The 14,893-nt window shown below is 42.1% G+C and overlaps 1 protein-coding gene across 1 annotated transcript; it reads left to right on the top strand.

Moving 5' to 3' along the window:
* The first annotated feature begins 470 nt into the window (after positions 1-470).
* On the top strand, positions 471-7,983 carry SULT6B1 (sulfotransferase family 6B member 1). Its single transcript, XM_010123813.2, has 8 exons — positions 471-672; positions 3,160-3,272; positions 3,519-3,608; positions 4,617-4,743; positions 5,410-5,504; positions 5,783-5,939; positions 6,844-6,968; positions 7,563-7,983. Exons 1-8 carry the CDS (start codon positions 471-473, stop codon positions 7,578-7,580), a joined length of 927 nt encoding a protein of 308 aa, XP_010122115.2. The 3' UTR covers positions 7,581-7,983.
* Positions 7,984-14,893: the final 6,910 nt, after the last annotated feature.

Below are 14,893 nucleotides of genomic sequence, written 5' to 3'. Positions count from 1 at the left end.
TTTATGGTTTTGATGTAATTGTTTCCTATTATTCACTATCTGTTTCTCTTAACTTATAATACGGGCTGACTTTATTGCAAAAATAAAACCTCTTCGGATTTTTCTTATTAGGGACTCTCTTTGTGAGATTTTTTTTTCCTAATAATGTTATGCAAGATTAGATATAATATTTTGCTGCTCTTTCTTACAGAGTGATTTTCCAATTCTGTTTTCCCTGGTGGCGGAGCTTGCAAGTATTACTTGCTCTCAGAGGGACTTTTTAATAAAGTCATTCCTGCTCTGTAGGTTGTAAGTGGACAGCATCAACCCAGCTTCCATTTCCAGAAAGGTGGGAAGGGAGGAGAGAAAAAAACTTATAAAATTTGGGGGAGGGCAGAAGTAATGCCAAGGATTTCTACTCCACCCCTTAAAAATGTCTATTTAAAGGCACTGCACTAGACTAACAGTTTCACACCCCAACGGTGGTAAACATGGCTGAGGATAAAAAAACTTTTGTTGATGAGATAAACAAGGCATTGGAAAAGTGTAAAGGGCTTACCTTGAAGGATCTGCTGTTCTCCTACCAGGGAACTCTGTATCCTGTCACAGTATGCAGTGCGGAAACATTCAGAGCTCTGGAGAATCTGGAAGCCAGAAGAGATGATGTGGTGCTGGTGTCCTACCCCAAATGCGGTGAATACATTATAAATTGCTTGCTGTAGTCTACAATATTGTAACTTATTAGTTCACATAATATGAGAAAATCAACTAATTGTGGTTGTACATTGTGTGAGGACATTGGGCATTTCTGCTACAATCAGAGGCAGCAGGTTTTTGTCCTGCTTTATCTTAATTAAGCACTGCTTTATAATATGGTTTATGTTTCTGAAAGGAAAAGAAGTTTGTATTCAAAACTACTTTTTGGCTGAAGAAATGAGAAGAAAGCATATAGTTTTCTATATATCAGTGGGACAAGATGACTTTGCCAGTATGATAAACTATGTTCTGAAAAGCGTGTTAATAATGTAATGTAGTGTAGTGTACAAAAGCAATCAAGTTATGCATTAGACTCTTCAAGGTGTAAAAAGTGACATGACCCAGCATTTTTACTTGCAAAATTGTAAGGTATTTCTTGGCATTATTCAGTATCTGCATTGTTTTTTTTTTTGTTTTGTGACTGCAAAAAGACGTACTGAAAGTCTAAATCTTTTAGTCAGAGATCTGCAGAAAGAAGAAAAGTTGCAACACGATCAGGGGAGTGAAAAAAACCCCAAACAACCAACTAGCTGATTTTGATCAGTTTAATCAATGTCAAGCGTGACATGGCTGTTTACAAGGAAGAGATGGATTTTGCTAATCTAGGAAATACTTTCCAAGCATATGTTTCTTCTTTGAGACCCAAGCAGCAGAAGCTTAGGGTTGTCAGAGAAAGTGTGAGTCCAGGAAAGGATTTCATTGCACTAGCGTGGCAGCAGATGTGGCCAAGTTGGCCCCGCTTCTTGAGTGATTTCCATGCAGGGCTCAAATTCTTTGGCATTTGCCAGGTTTATAGAATCACAGAATGGTTTAGATGGTCATGAACATGCCTGATGAAGGACTTGCATTGAGGCACGTCAAAAGCTTTGTGTCTCAAATATTTAATATTGTCCTCATTCCTTTTACTTATTAAGTATTATGCAGGTTAAGTTACAGTAAAGTCTCACTACATAAAAGGCTTACTGCAACTCAGGTGTGCATAGTGGAGAGGAAAACTCTGCTACAGAGAACTGTTGGTGAGGTAGGGGTAAAGGATGATGGAACTCCAGGATGCAGTACCTCCCAGGGATGGGTCGCACGATTGAGAAGCCAGTAGGGGATTTAGGGACTAGGAAATTTAGGTTCATCAGTTGTAGCTTTTTGTTAAAATAAAATTTGTATTTGTGCACATGCAGTTTACACTGGGTGGATGAGGACATGGATTTGGAGAGTCTAATGCTTTTGGCTCTCGTCGGTATGTAAATGGAAGAGTGATATAAATTGTATATATTATACAAAGTCATATATAAATATTAGATTAGGTGGTATATAAATGCAATATATGTGTTATAAGACATTGTATGATGAGTACACATTGTATAGACACACATTACTGTATAAAGGACAAGTATCAGCTGCTTCCATCCAAGCATCCTGGAGCGCTTTATATAACATAGGGTGGAAGTTATTCCCTTCTGCAAATAACTTTCCACTGAAAGCATGAGGTTAAAGCTGTTTGCATTGTGTGTTCCCTGTTAGTGCCTCTGGCAGCTGCGTTCACAGGGGACTCCCAGCATGCCGGAGGCAGCAGCAGCTCTGCAGCTCCGTCCCCCTGGGCCTGGCAGGAAGCCTTCCAAGCACCTTCCCACAAGGACGTGGGGGAAGGATGCTGCAGGCCAAGGTGAACACGCTATTCAGTTGCTCTGTTCTGCTGGCAATCGGCAGAACATTAGTGGAGCAAATATAATTCCTGGAAACCTTGGGGAAGCAGGTACCATGGCGGAGCTGCAGGAGCTGGCCACAGGCTCACGCTGGAATGGAATATGGTGTGGGGGAAGCTTTGCTGCAAGATCCCTTCCAAAGAGTGAGGGGTGGGGAGAGATCCAGGTATCCAGAGGGTAACAACTGTTGTAGCACTTGTTCTGGCAGGCGCTTTATGGAGACAGTAACGGGCACAACTGAGGACAAACGCTGGCAGTGACATTGAATAGGTGACTCCATTTCGTCCTTGACCCAGGGCAGCAGAGGGAGACAGATGCCGTCCTCGGCAGAAGTAGCAAAGCTTCTCACTCATTCCTTCCACGTCCTATCCAGACCCTTCACAGATCTCTCTCTGTAAAAGACTGGAAAGCTCCCTTTATTGTTTGTCACTGACTGTTTTATGTATATATTAAAAATATGTTAAGTGCATCATTAAGTCAGTTCTGCCTCCAGTGCTTTCCACATAGCAGTTATAACTGAGCCAAGAAGGTCACAGTTAAGAAGCTATTGAGGATCTCATTAACGGAGAACAGTATTTTGTTTATAATCATTCGAGAACTTTATTGTTATTTGTCATTTGAAGACTGTCTATTATGCTGAAATAAGCCATGTAATGAGAAGGTTCTGAGATCTTACATAAACCTCTTGTATGTTTTATTTTGTTCTCTGGGTTTCTTGGTGCAGGTGTGAACTGGCTTATCCAGATTTTAAGTGATTTGATATTTACAACTATCCAGAGTAAACCTGTAAGCACAGAACTACCATTTATTGAATGTGGAGATCCAGATAAATACCAGGTTAGTGAAAAGAAAATATTGAACCACTTAGTCTGTTGTTTTCTCTCTCCTGCACCCCCGCACACAGGCTATTAAAATGAAGTCATGCAGCAAGTAAAGAGATGTCTCCTGAGAGGGGAAAAAAGATAATCTTGGATGACTAATGCCTTTTGATTAGAGGCTGTTTCACACAGGCGACTCTCACAGATCATTGCTGCACCCATGTAATAAACCTGTTCTCACTTATGGTTCTGTTTATTTCTAAAGAGGATGAAGCAGATTCCGTCTCCAAGGATTTTGGCAACACATCTGAATTATGATTGCCTCCCCAAGTCTATTTTCAAGAACAAAGCCAAGGTGTGCTTTTTTCTTTTTCCAAGAACAAGCCTCATCTTTCTGACAGTACCAGCATGCAAGAGTAATTTTGGGGCCACATTCTTTTCTTGTATTCAAGCAGGTGGCACTGGGGAAAAGCAGCTTGGAGACAGTGGGGGTCTCATGATGCCTGGGCTGGCTTAGCACAAAGCACACTTTACAGCAGCCTTAGGGGTGCGGTAGTAGACATAAACAAGAACAGACCTAGAGGCTGCTGTAGTGCTCAAAAATGTCTGGAGTGCAGAGCTTTCCTCTTTTGTGCTACTCTTTTCTGTGCGTGACTGTGGTGCGAAGGAATGTGGCAGCAGTACCTCTGGGACATTGGCTATTTCCTTGCAAAGAGTCACGCTGTTAAAACTTTAGTATTTCTGGTACTCAGTCACTGAACGATGATGGATACATAGCGCTTAGGAGATGTACCACAGATGAAGGAAATAATTGGTATGGGGATGGGGGGGATTTTTTCCACGTTTCATTGGTATTTTTTCCTATATGAGACAGGAAAAAATATAACATGTATAACAAAAAAATTTAACATGTATAACATTTTCAGAAGTGTTTATGCGTCTCTGAGGATTACAGTCTTAGGATTTCAAGAACATTATCACCATGCTTTAAAAATGGGAGATGATTGTAACAGCTGCAGTTTCCTGAAGGAGAATCAAACAGAGCTTTTCTTAGTAGGGAGCTGGCAAATTGTTCCTTACCGTTTCCCAGGTCTTAGGTAGTTATGGGATAGTATTCAGTGACACTATTACAACTTTTCCAGTTGCTTCTTTCTACAATTGCTTCATGACATAAGCAAATCTTAGAAGTGGTAAAAAGGTCTTTATTATGATCACATTATAAATTTGTTCTCCATGCCTTATCTAATAAAATATTTTATAGCCCCTATTATGCTATTGATTGCAGAATGTTTGGTTATACCCTAATTTTGGTTGCCAGGGGAAATAAGTGATTAAAATTTTTGACCTCTTTCTCCCACTCCAGATACTCGTGCTGTTTCGAAACCCTAAAGATACAGCTGTTTCATTTTTCCATTTCCACAACAATGTGCCCAACGTCCCCAGTTACAGCTCCTGGGATGAGTTCTTCTCAGAGTTCATGAATGGGAAAGGTATTGTTATAGTTACTGAATGTAGCTGAAGAAACAACAGAAAAAAAATATTTAAAAACAACTAAATGGGGCCAGTGGGAAAACAGCTGTGTCCTAATTAGTTTACTGATGGCCATACGTCATGATAAAGGAGGCAGCTGAATGCCAGAATGGGGAGAATGTCCAAAAGATGCTTTGCTTCTGGGTATTTTGCTCTTCCAAGCAAGGATGAGGGACTTGCACGGCAGCTTGACAATGGCGCTGGGTCAATATTCTGCCACTTAGTGATGGAGGAAATGCTAGAGATCCGAAGTGTTCATGAAATTACAGTTTGTTGTCTTTACTGTTTCTGAATATGAGGCCAAATATCTCATTAGCAACCCGGAGTTTAGATTTAGACTGATGTCTGGCTTTGGTGTTTGAGAGATATTTAAATTACAATATAGTAACAGAGAGGAAGCACATAGTGAAATTTATATTTCTGTCTGGAAACAATTTACCTGCAAAAGTCCAGAGGAACCCTCTGTCATTCTGTCGTACAGTATGGTACCATGGAAAGGACAGGTTGTTCCGTTTGTTTGTGTTGATGTAACTAATAGGCAACAGAAGGCAATTCTTCAGTTGGGGAGAAGTAAGTACTTAGTATGAAAAGAAGGTCACACTGATGCTTTTTTTTCCTCTTTACAGTTGGCTGGGGATCCTATTTTGATCATGCAGTCACCTGGAACAAACACATTGAGGATGAGAATACTATGATCATAATATATGAAGACCTGAAAGAGGTAAAGCAGATGCTGTGTACTGAAAGGCAAAACACATCTGAGCCCATTCCTTGAAATCTGCTGAAAGGCACAGGGTTCTGAAAGAGCAAAATCAAGTTGATTTTAGTGACTAGTTGAGTCTGGCTGTACAAGAGCTAAGCTCCAGTGTAATGCAGAAAACGTATTGTGAAGGAAAACATGTATTGTTAATAGATGATAGCAATGCACATCCCAAGTGGGTGACTCCTTTTTTTAGAGGAAGCAAATTGCATGTCTACATTTCACTGTATTGCTTTCAGAACCTGACTGACTGTGTAAAGCAGATCGCTGAATTCTTTGGATTCTCCCCAACGGTAGAGCAGATGCAGTCCATTGCAGACAGGGCCACTTTCCAGGCAATGAGGGATAAGTCTCAGGAGACTCATGGGGCTGTTGGCTCAAATCTTTTCCGCAAAGGTAAATTTGTTTGTATTTTGCCAAATGGTAGCACTGCATCTTGGGCAGACAGGAATTTGGATCAGTAGATGGTTAATCTTTATGTATAGTTTTCAAGATTGGGAGTTGTTTAAGAAAGACTGCATGTGTTTCAGGATGCTGTCATTTGATTTCATCACAAGGGCCAGTACTGTTCGGTAAAGCCTTGTCTAATGTGATTAGCAGAAGTGCCCTACAAGTAGCACACCCTTCAGTTGTGGTGTGCAGTAAGCACTGATGAAAAACGAAGAGTTTTATTTTGACTTCTGTGAGTACTGGGGATAGCTTGGCACTCGGTCTACAGAGTGCGTCCACAGATTTTTCTTCTTAGGTTTCCTAAATAATCCTTGTGATTGCCTAAGAACCTCAGTCAACTCCTGGAATCCAGATGCTTCACAGGTTGAGCTGGGTCTTTTAGCCATGGATCAAGCTAGAGCTGTACACTCAGACAACCTCAGACTGTGGGCTCTCCAAAATCTAGATTAAAGGTAGACTACAGCTTAGGGCAGTGTTTGGTTGCAGTGCACAAAGCTCTTGCAATTAAAAGCCACATCTTTGAACTTCTTGGGTTGGTTCCACAACTGCTGGTCACCTTTTATAGTCTTCTGCAGCTGTACAAGACACAGGCCAAAGCTGTGAAGACAGACCAGTAGCTTCCTATGTTCAGTTTATATTCATATTTTATTGAGGACACCAAACATATGGCAAATATAAAAGCGTATTCTTGGGTCAGAAATGCTTTTCTTGCAGGGGAAAAAAAAAAAAAGGATTATCCTGAAATATGATAATAAGAGAGACAAGGTAGTTTTTTGTTTTGTTTTGTTTTAAATCATACTCCTTGTTCCTAACAGTCAAGGGTCATATTTTACTTTTCTTTATATTCCAGGTGTTGTTGGAGACTGGAAAAATCTTTTCACTGAAGCTCAGAACCAGGAAATGGATGCCAAGTTCAAAGTGTGTTTAGAAGGAACTAAGCTGGGAGCAAAGTTAAAATATGATGTGTACTGCAAGGTCTGAACCTCCTTTAGAGAAAAAACTCATGTCCAGGCTGCTTTTCATTCCCTTTTATGAAGTAAAACAGAGACAAAGACAATATCTGATGTAAAAATTTTGAAAATCCATGCAATTTGCAAATCTGTTTCTGCTGTCTTAACTTACACAAGCAGTCCTTGGTCATGCAGTTAGTATCACTGACTTCACTGGATTCTCTTAAACGAGCTGTAGTTTTTTGGCTTCACTTGGTTTTTAACACTGATTTTTAGCTATGATTTCATGCTACCTGGTAGAATCCTGTGTGGAATATATATGCAGGAGTTAAACCTACTGAAATCACTGGAAATGTATTCAGTTATGTTGGAAGTGATTTTCCAAGAGATTTTTTAAAAACAATAATGAAGTATCATTTTGATTCTTAATTTCTAAGTTCATAGTATTAATATAAAATTTTAATTTCTAAGTTTATGGTGTAAAATGAAATTTCAAAAGGTCTTGTAGTTGTCTTTTGCCATTTTCTGTGTGCTGATAAATGTGTGAAAAAAGTAAAGGAACTCAGTGATGGAAATTTTCTCTCCCTTTCCTCAATAATAGTTCTCTTTCTTTTGGTAGTGTGAGATCTCAACCTGAGCAATTGAAGGAGTTGCCTTGGACAGAACTTGCTGGTGGAGGTTGGAGTCCCCCTCCTGGTGGTGGCTTGCTTTGTTGCTTAACCTCAACACAGGGTTACCCATGGGGGAAATTGGAAACATTTGTTGAGAACACCAAGTTTTGTCCACGTGATTGCTGGGACTTCTGAGCACTCATCCTGCTTTGGATCTTGAGGAAGCACATGGCTGGGCAGGAATGGGGGGAAATCTCTTCTTTATGGTGTCAAGGCATGGGGGTTGGTAACCATCTGGTTGACTTCTATGGAAGAAGGAACTTTTTAGACATGAGAGAAGGAAGTGTGCTATTTGCGTCACTCTGGAAATAGAGCCTTTGCCTGGGTTGTCTGGATTTGCCTGGGTTACTTTATGCCTAACCGTAGTATATACGATCTCAGAGCCAGGATGTGGATTTTTTTCTGGATATCTGGGAGCTTTGAAGTGTCATTGTCCAGAACAGAATGACTGTCCTTTGGTCGTGCCAGAAGACTGGTGTGCACCAGATGGTTGAACATTGAACGGTCTCATAAAGGGCTGCCTTTTTAGGCCGTAGTTTTCTCTTGGGAGGCTGGTTAAACACCAGTCTTTGACAGCTGGTTGTTTTCCCCACCAGAGGTATTTCTTTATCTCTGAAGAGAAGGAATGCAAAGGAAAAAGTACTTTGAGAAGGAATATGTGGGTAATGGGCACACAGTTGCTAATTTAGTCAGTGGGGGAGATCGCAATCTTTCTCCTCATAGTTTGTCAGGATCAAACTAGAGCTGTAAACTCAGACAACCTCAGACTCTGGGCTCTCCAAAATCTAGATTCAAGTTAGACTTCAGCTTAGGGCAGTGTCTGATTGTAATGCACAATGCTCTTGCAGTTAAAAGCCACGTCTTTGCACTTTGAACTTATTCTGTCTGAGAAATAATTGCCTTAAGTGTGGTAAAAGACTTGGCAGAAGGAGTGTTTGTTACAGATACCTTGGGTAATGAATATATCTTAGCCAGGCTGAAAACTCAAGTATTAGCTCCTTGAGGTGCTGACACAGATGGACTCTGTGAGACCTTCTGCTGCACACTTTGTCAGCTGATGGTAAACACAACAAACTCCCAGTCATTCACTGCTAATAAGAATCCCTTTCCAAAAGTCTGCCAGTGACAGAGGAATCATTAAGACAATTTAACTTCAATACATATTTGGGAAAGTATTGTCATTTTATAGTCAGGACTCCACAAAATCTTGTTTGTTTGTCTTTCCTGGCATATTCCCCTTTAATTTTCTCTAGCTGTATTTGCTGTAGCAATGACAACTGCATACAGCTCACTGATGGTGCAAAAACTCCTCCAGCTGTTGGTCCTTTAGGTTGACTGGCTAAGATGCCAGTGTCCCAAAGACTGGCATTCACATGGTGGGAAGAAAGGATCAATGCAGATGTGAATTTGCTTTCGAAATTAACAGAACAGAATTTTTGCTTAGCAAAATTAATATTAGTAATGGCCATTTAAAATAAGTAAACCAAAAGCAGAGTACCAGTGAGAATTGGAGAGCAAAACAGAACACACAAGCCCAAACCATATCGGAATGAAGTGGGTTAATACCAAACAAATGAAAGTTTCAGGTTACTAGAGCTGTCTCAAACAAATCCGAGGTTCCCTATGAGCTTTACATAGGCACTGGAAAAAGCAGTGGCATTCCTGGGGTATGCACCTCAGCTGTACCTGCTGCAGCAGTAGGTCAAGATCATTGCTGTCGTAATTCAACCCCGACTGGGACCAGACTACACAGTCTCTCTCTCACTTCCCCCACCCTCCGAGAGAACAGGGAGAGATGATATAAGGAAAAATGGCTCGAGGTTTGAGATAAGGACAGGGAGAAATCCTTAAAGTTACCGTCCCGGGGAAAACAGACTCACCTTGGGGAAAACTATTCAGTTATTTCTAAAACTAGCAGGAGAATGGGACAAGGAACAAGATAACCTCCCCCCCACCCCTCCCTCTTCATGGGCTGAACATTATCTCTACTACCTCCCTGCCCTGAGAGGCACAGGGGGGGAAGAGGGAATGGGGGTTGCAGTCAGTTCATGACACGTTGTTTTATGCCGCTACTTCATCCTCAGGGGAAGAACTCCTCGCATTCCTCCCCTGCTCCAGTGTGGGGTCCCTCCCACGGGCCACAGTCCTTTGAAGCTGCTCTGGCGTGGGTCATCTCTTCCATGGCATGCAGTCCCTCCAGAACAGCTGCCCCATCGGGCCCTCCATGGGCCACAGCCTCCTTCAGGCCTCCATCTGCTCTGGCGTGGCGTCCTCCATGGGCTGCAGGTGGATCTCTGTCCCTCCGTGGACCTCCATGGGCTGCAGGGGGACAACCTGCTCCACCATGGTTGTCACCACAGGCTGCAGGGGAATCTTGGCCGGGAGCCGCATTACTCCTCCCCCTCCTTCTTCACTGACCTTGGCATCTGCAGCCGTTCCTCACAACAGGCTGGCAGATGTCTCTCAGGATCCTTTTTACATCTCATTCACTTCTCATCTCCTCTCCATTTCTTGCAGCCAGGCCGGGCCAAGTTGGGCCCAGTTGGCTGCCCCGTGGGAGGCCAGAGGGTGAGGCCTGCAAGGCCCACAAGGCTTGCGCCTCCCCCTCTCTGTCCCCGCTCAGCTTCTTCACATCTTCTTCTTCCTTTTTATTCCTGTTTTTCCCCTTCTTAAATATGTTATCGCAGAGGCGTTATCACGGGACATTCTGCTACCAATTGGCTCGGCCTTGGCCAGCAGCGGATCCGCCCTAGGCCTGGCAGAGTCCACTGAACAAAGGGGAGCGACTTCTAGCAGTTTCCTACAGAAGCTACCACCTTAGGGCCCCGCTCACTAAACAAAACCAGAACAATTGCTAAGCAATTAATAAACGGAAGTTCAGAAGGCTTTCCTTGAGGATAATGTTGAAACAGAAGCACTATTTCCTATTAAAGTAGGTTCCCTGAATTACTGATAGATCAGTAACAGCCAGCCTGTCCACTTAAACCACTGTATTTCTCAGTTTAAGATTACAATGAAGCATTCCAGGGCAGTTCAAGGGGAAATTCTGTCTCAAGATGCTAAACCAGCTACTCTTAAATTTTTACACCTTTTGCCCAGCAAGGTTATTTAAGCTGAGTTTGTTCAGCTATCTGAGGGAGTATTTTATAGGTGACATTCTTAAATTCCTTCAGTCTGATCTGCACATTCTTCTCAGCGCATATTCACGTACTCAGTAATTGCCAGCTAATGATGAGCATTAAAGAACATTGAGTATTAGACTAGTCTGAGTAATGACTGATTTTTTTGCAGGTTTCTGTATGTTGTAAGTTTGGTTCTGTTAAAAATGGTGTGGAGGGGTAACAGGAAAGAAAGCTAAACATAGCGACACTGGAGAAAGGGAGAATTTGTACCTTCCTCCAGCACTTATGCACATTCAGAATTAAAAAGCACTGTGAAGTGCTTTGAGATGGTGGCATTGAAGCTGAAATCTAGTAGCCCACAGTGATTGCAGCATTGACACCAGCTAAGCTAAACAAAAGATTTAAACCTGACAGAAAACTTAAACTCCTCATTGTGGAAAATCACCAGTCGTATGTTCTTTCGGTCTTACAGATAGGGAGCAATTTTGGATATGTATTTTCTGTTTCTATATTTTATACTTTATATATGTTTTCTCCTTTATACTTTTTTTTTTCTGTTATTTAACTCAGCAGTAAAACTTTAAATGGCATTTTTGACACACAACATTTAAGGAATATGTTGGGTCATTCAGCTTTTAAAAAAGAGGTTTTTTTCACTCCTTGACCACAGTTTTGATTGATTGTATTTTTTTTTTTTTCTGTATTGGTGACCTACTTCACACTTACCATTTTCCAGCAGTTGTAGGTATTTATGAAGTCTACATTTATGGTAACTGGTAAGTGCTGCTCTATTAGTACTTCTGTCACCTCCATTTCCCTTATGAGCTGTTCAGTAACAATAATAAGGCAGGAAAGTATATTAAAATGATAGTGAAAAAGAGAAATTGGAGGTCTTCTCAGAAAACAGACGCATGAATTTATCTTCTGTATGCAAGAGATGGCTCCCTTGTGTGTGTTCACGGTGTCAGTAACCCAACCAAAAGGAAAAGAATTCTAGTACTGAATTATAATAGAAATAAAATGGGATCAAAGCAGACAGAACTGAGCTCAGTTTTCTCATTTACAAAATGCGAGCATTTCATATTGCAGCATTATGCAGTATATTAATTGGAAAGATAATTAATGTTGAATTACAATAGAAGTGCTGTAGAAGTACAGGGCACATATGACATTTACAGAAACATCAAATAATTTTTTTTCTGAGGCTGGCTATTAGAAAGTATGCCAAACAGATTTATAATGAAGAGGGACATGAAATACAGTCATTGCAATCTTGTTAGGATAGAAAATGCCTGGACTTGTATTCTAATGGGGTTTTTTTTGTTGTTAAAGTCCTAACACTTTGATCTGAATTTTGGCTCAATGATCACCTTCGATGGGGATTAGCACCTTCTGTTTTACTCTTGAAACACTGCAGAGCTTGGAGCTGGAAGTCTTGAAATGAGACTGGTCAGTGATTGTTTCGGAAGTTTGTATTGTTGGGACTGATGCAAAAGAGAGAAATGGAGAACAACAACATCATGAATGAGAGCGAACTGTTATCAGTGCTGTGTCTGAGTGCATTGCTAGAGCACTCTGGTAAAATGTTATTTATGTTCAGATGTGTATGGTCATGGATACAATTGTCCTGTATTGCCATCGCACTTCGTAATACTTGTAGGTTGGATAATATGAACTATTAGCTGATAAAATATTCAGTTTGCATCTGAATGGAAAGTTTTTCATATGATCATTTGGCTTCTGCAGAAACTTTAGAGGCTTGAGGAAGATAGAAAATTAATCTTTGACTTTGCTCAACACGTGAGGCAGTCAGGAGCAGTTGGAAAATGAAGGGAGGCTGGGAAACTGGTGTCTTGGGAGGCTTGTGTACTTGTGAGCAGTATAAGCTTATTGACATATGCTTGTGGGGTTTCCAGCGAGTTCCCTGCTGGTTTGCATTTTACAAGCCAATAAAGCTGTTTGCATTACTAGAACACTCATTAACGTTTCCCTCGCAGGTAAAGAAGTCATAGTTTCATTATTGTGTATTTCTGATATAGCCATAGGCAATGTATTTATATTCAGGGGAAATCAGGGGAAACAATGAAATACAAGATAATCTTAGGCATTAGCCACATGTCTCCAAAAATGTTAAAAAAAAAAAATCCAAATCCCAACAAACAACTGAAAATGGAGCACTTCTATTCTTCCCTCTTCATTCTTTTCTGCAGGCACAGAGAGTGATCAGAATAACTTCTGCAGATGACCAGGCCGGTCTCTTCTTTCATACTTTGGGTGAGGATTTCTGCTGACTACAAGTGTCTTTTTTTTGTTCTGGTCTCTCAGCACAAGCCACTCTGTTTATTCCTGGTGGTATGAAATCTTGTTTTTTCCTTACTGTTATTTATCTAGAAAACTGCTGCTGCTTTTTTTTTTTTCTTTCTTTATTTAGTTATTCTGACAAGCCCCTGTGTTTGTTCTCACTCGCAATGTGTAAGCTTCTGAACACCCGCCTCTCTTGCTGCCATGGTACCACAGGCACCGTTAGCCATTTGTGTGTCACCAGAGAAAAAATAGCTTAATGATGTGGTGCTCAGGGAATATAAACAGAAGCTTTATGCCACGAGGCCGTAAGGTGGTGAGACCTTGTGCCAGCGGGTGAGTGGGGCCGTGGGGGCCGGTCTGCCTGTGCGGAGGGGAGCTGGGGCATGGCACTGGGGAGGCTGGCTCCACCAAGGCACCATTAATTTGTCTCCCTGTTAAACAGGGCAGCCCTGCCTCAAGAGGATGGGACATTAACTGGAGTGGAATAGGGAGCAGCGTTGGAGCCTGGGCTTCCCTGCACTTCAGGCCCTTGAAAATTGGGTGGGGATGCCTGGCAGTGTCACCTCAGATGTGAGCCTGGGGCCCCTGCCGCACTGAGGGGAAGTTTTGGAGGGAAAACCCCTCTCTCCTTGTCTCTGGAACAGTGGGACAGTGGGGTCTCCCATGGCTGCCACAGCCTGCAGGCCTGCGGCTCTCCCGCCACAGGAGTTTTTTTCTCTTGGGCTGTCCAGTGCTGCGTGGCCTGCTTTTAAAGGTGAGAAGAGTTGTTCTCCTGTGTCTGAAAAATACAGTTCTGCTCTGAGACCACCCTGGGACAAATGCATGGGGGAGTTGGTTCCCCTTCTGGTGACCTACATCTGTCCTACAGACCTCATGTGCTGGCCTGCCTGGTGTGGCCATGGTTCCCCCATGCTTTCTAAAGGATTTTCTAGCAGTAAAAGAGAGAAAAAACATGGCATGGGAGGATGTGGGGGAACAGGAGCACACAGCAAGCAAGCGTGGACAGGGGAGCAGGTCTGAAGGCTGTACGTGTTTGATGGATGTGCTCCCCATACGGCCAAAGAGTATAATTCAGAGCAAAAAGCCTTGTGAATACCACCTGGACGGTGATGCCGGTGGGAAACGTGTGTGTGCTGCAGACCCTCAGCAGAGCAACAAATGTGTCCGAGCACTGAGGTTTGGTCGGGCCTCCTGTTGTCGGACCGCGGCGCACAGTATTCATGGCGGAGGAGTAAACAGGGCAATAAAACATCTGCTGTGGTTATCAAATGTGAATGTCTCTGCGGCACTTAATTGCTTTTGCAGGCCATTTTATGCCTCTCCAGCCCCTGTGCCCTGACTATTGCTGTTTTAAATAAGCAATCTGAAGCACAAGAGACAGAGTGTGTGTTTTATACATGGGTGGTTTCAAAGGTTTGTGCAGTGCAGGACCAGCCCTCTAGGGCTCTCTCGTGTTGCATTTTTCACTGCCAGCATTTTGAATAGTTTATGATATAGGGCCATACAAGTGCTTTGTCCACAAATGAATTGTAGGCTGAAAGCTCAAGGGCACCGAAAGAGATGAAAAATGCATTAATAAAGAAAGACAACTATGTAATGCAGTAGAATAAGTATCATTATTAACTGCTGTAAATACAAAGCTGTTTGCCAACATGACAGACGCTCCAGAATAACAATAACAGAAGTAGCCCGAGTTTGCTTCAGAAGAAAGACTGCTCAAAGTCCAGAATTAAGCCAAATTCACTGAGGGTGAAAGGAAGAGACAAGACAGTGTTAGCTCGAGTACAGTCATGCTGCAGCCTTTCGGTGGCCCAGAAGTGGAGGTGGAGGCTAACACACCAAGGAAAGCGTAT

Source organism: Chlamydotis macqueenii, chromosome 3 (genome assembly GCF_036417535.1).
Source record: "Chlamydotis macqueenii isolate bChlMac1 chromosome 3, bChlMac1.mat, whole genome shotgun sequence".
NCBI lineage: Eukaryota > Metazoa > Chordata > Aves > Otidiformes > Otididae > Chlamydotis > Chlamydotis macqueenii.
This window is presented reverse-complemented; position numbering and strand designations above follow the sequence as displayed.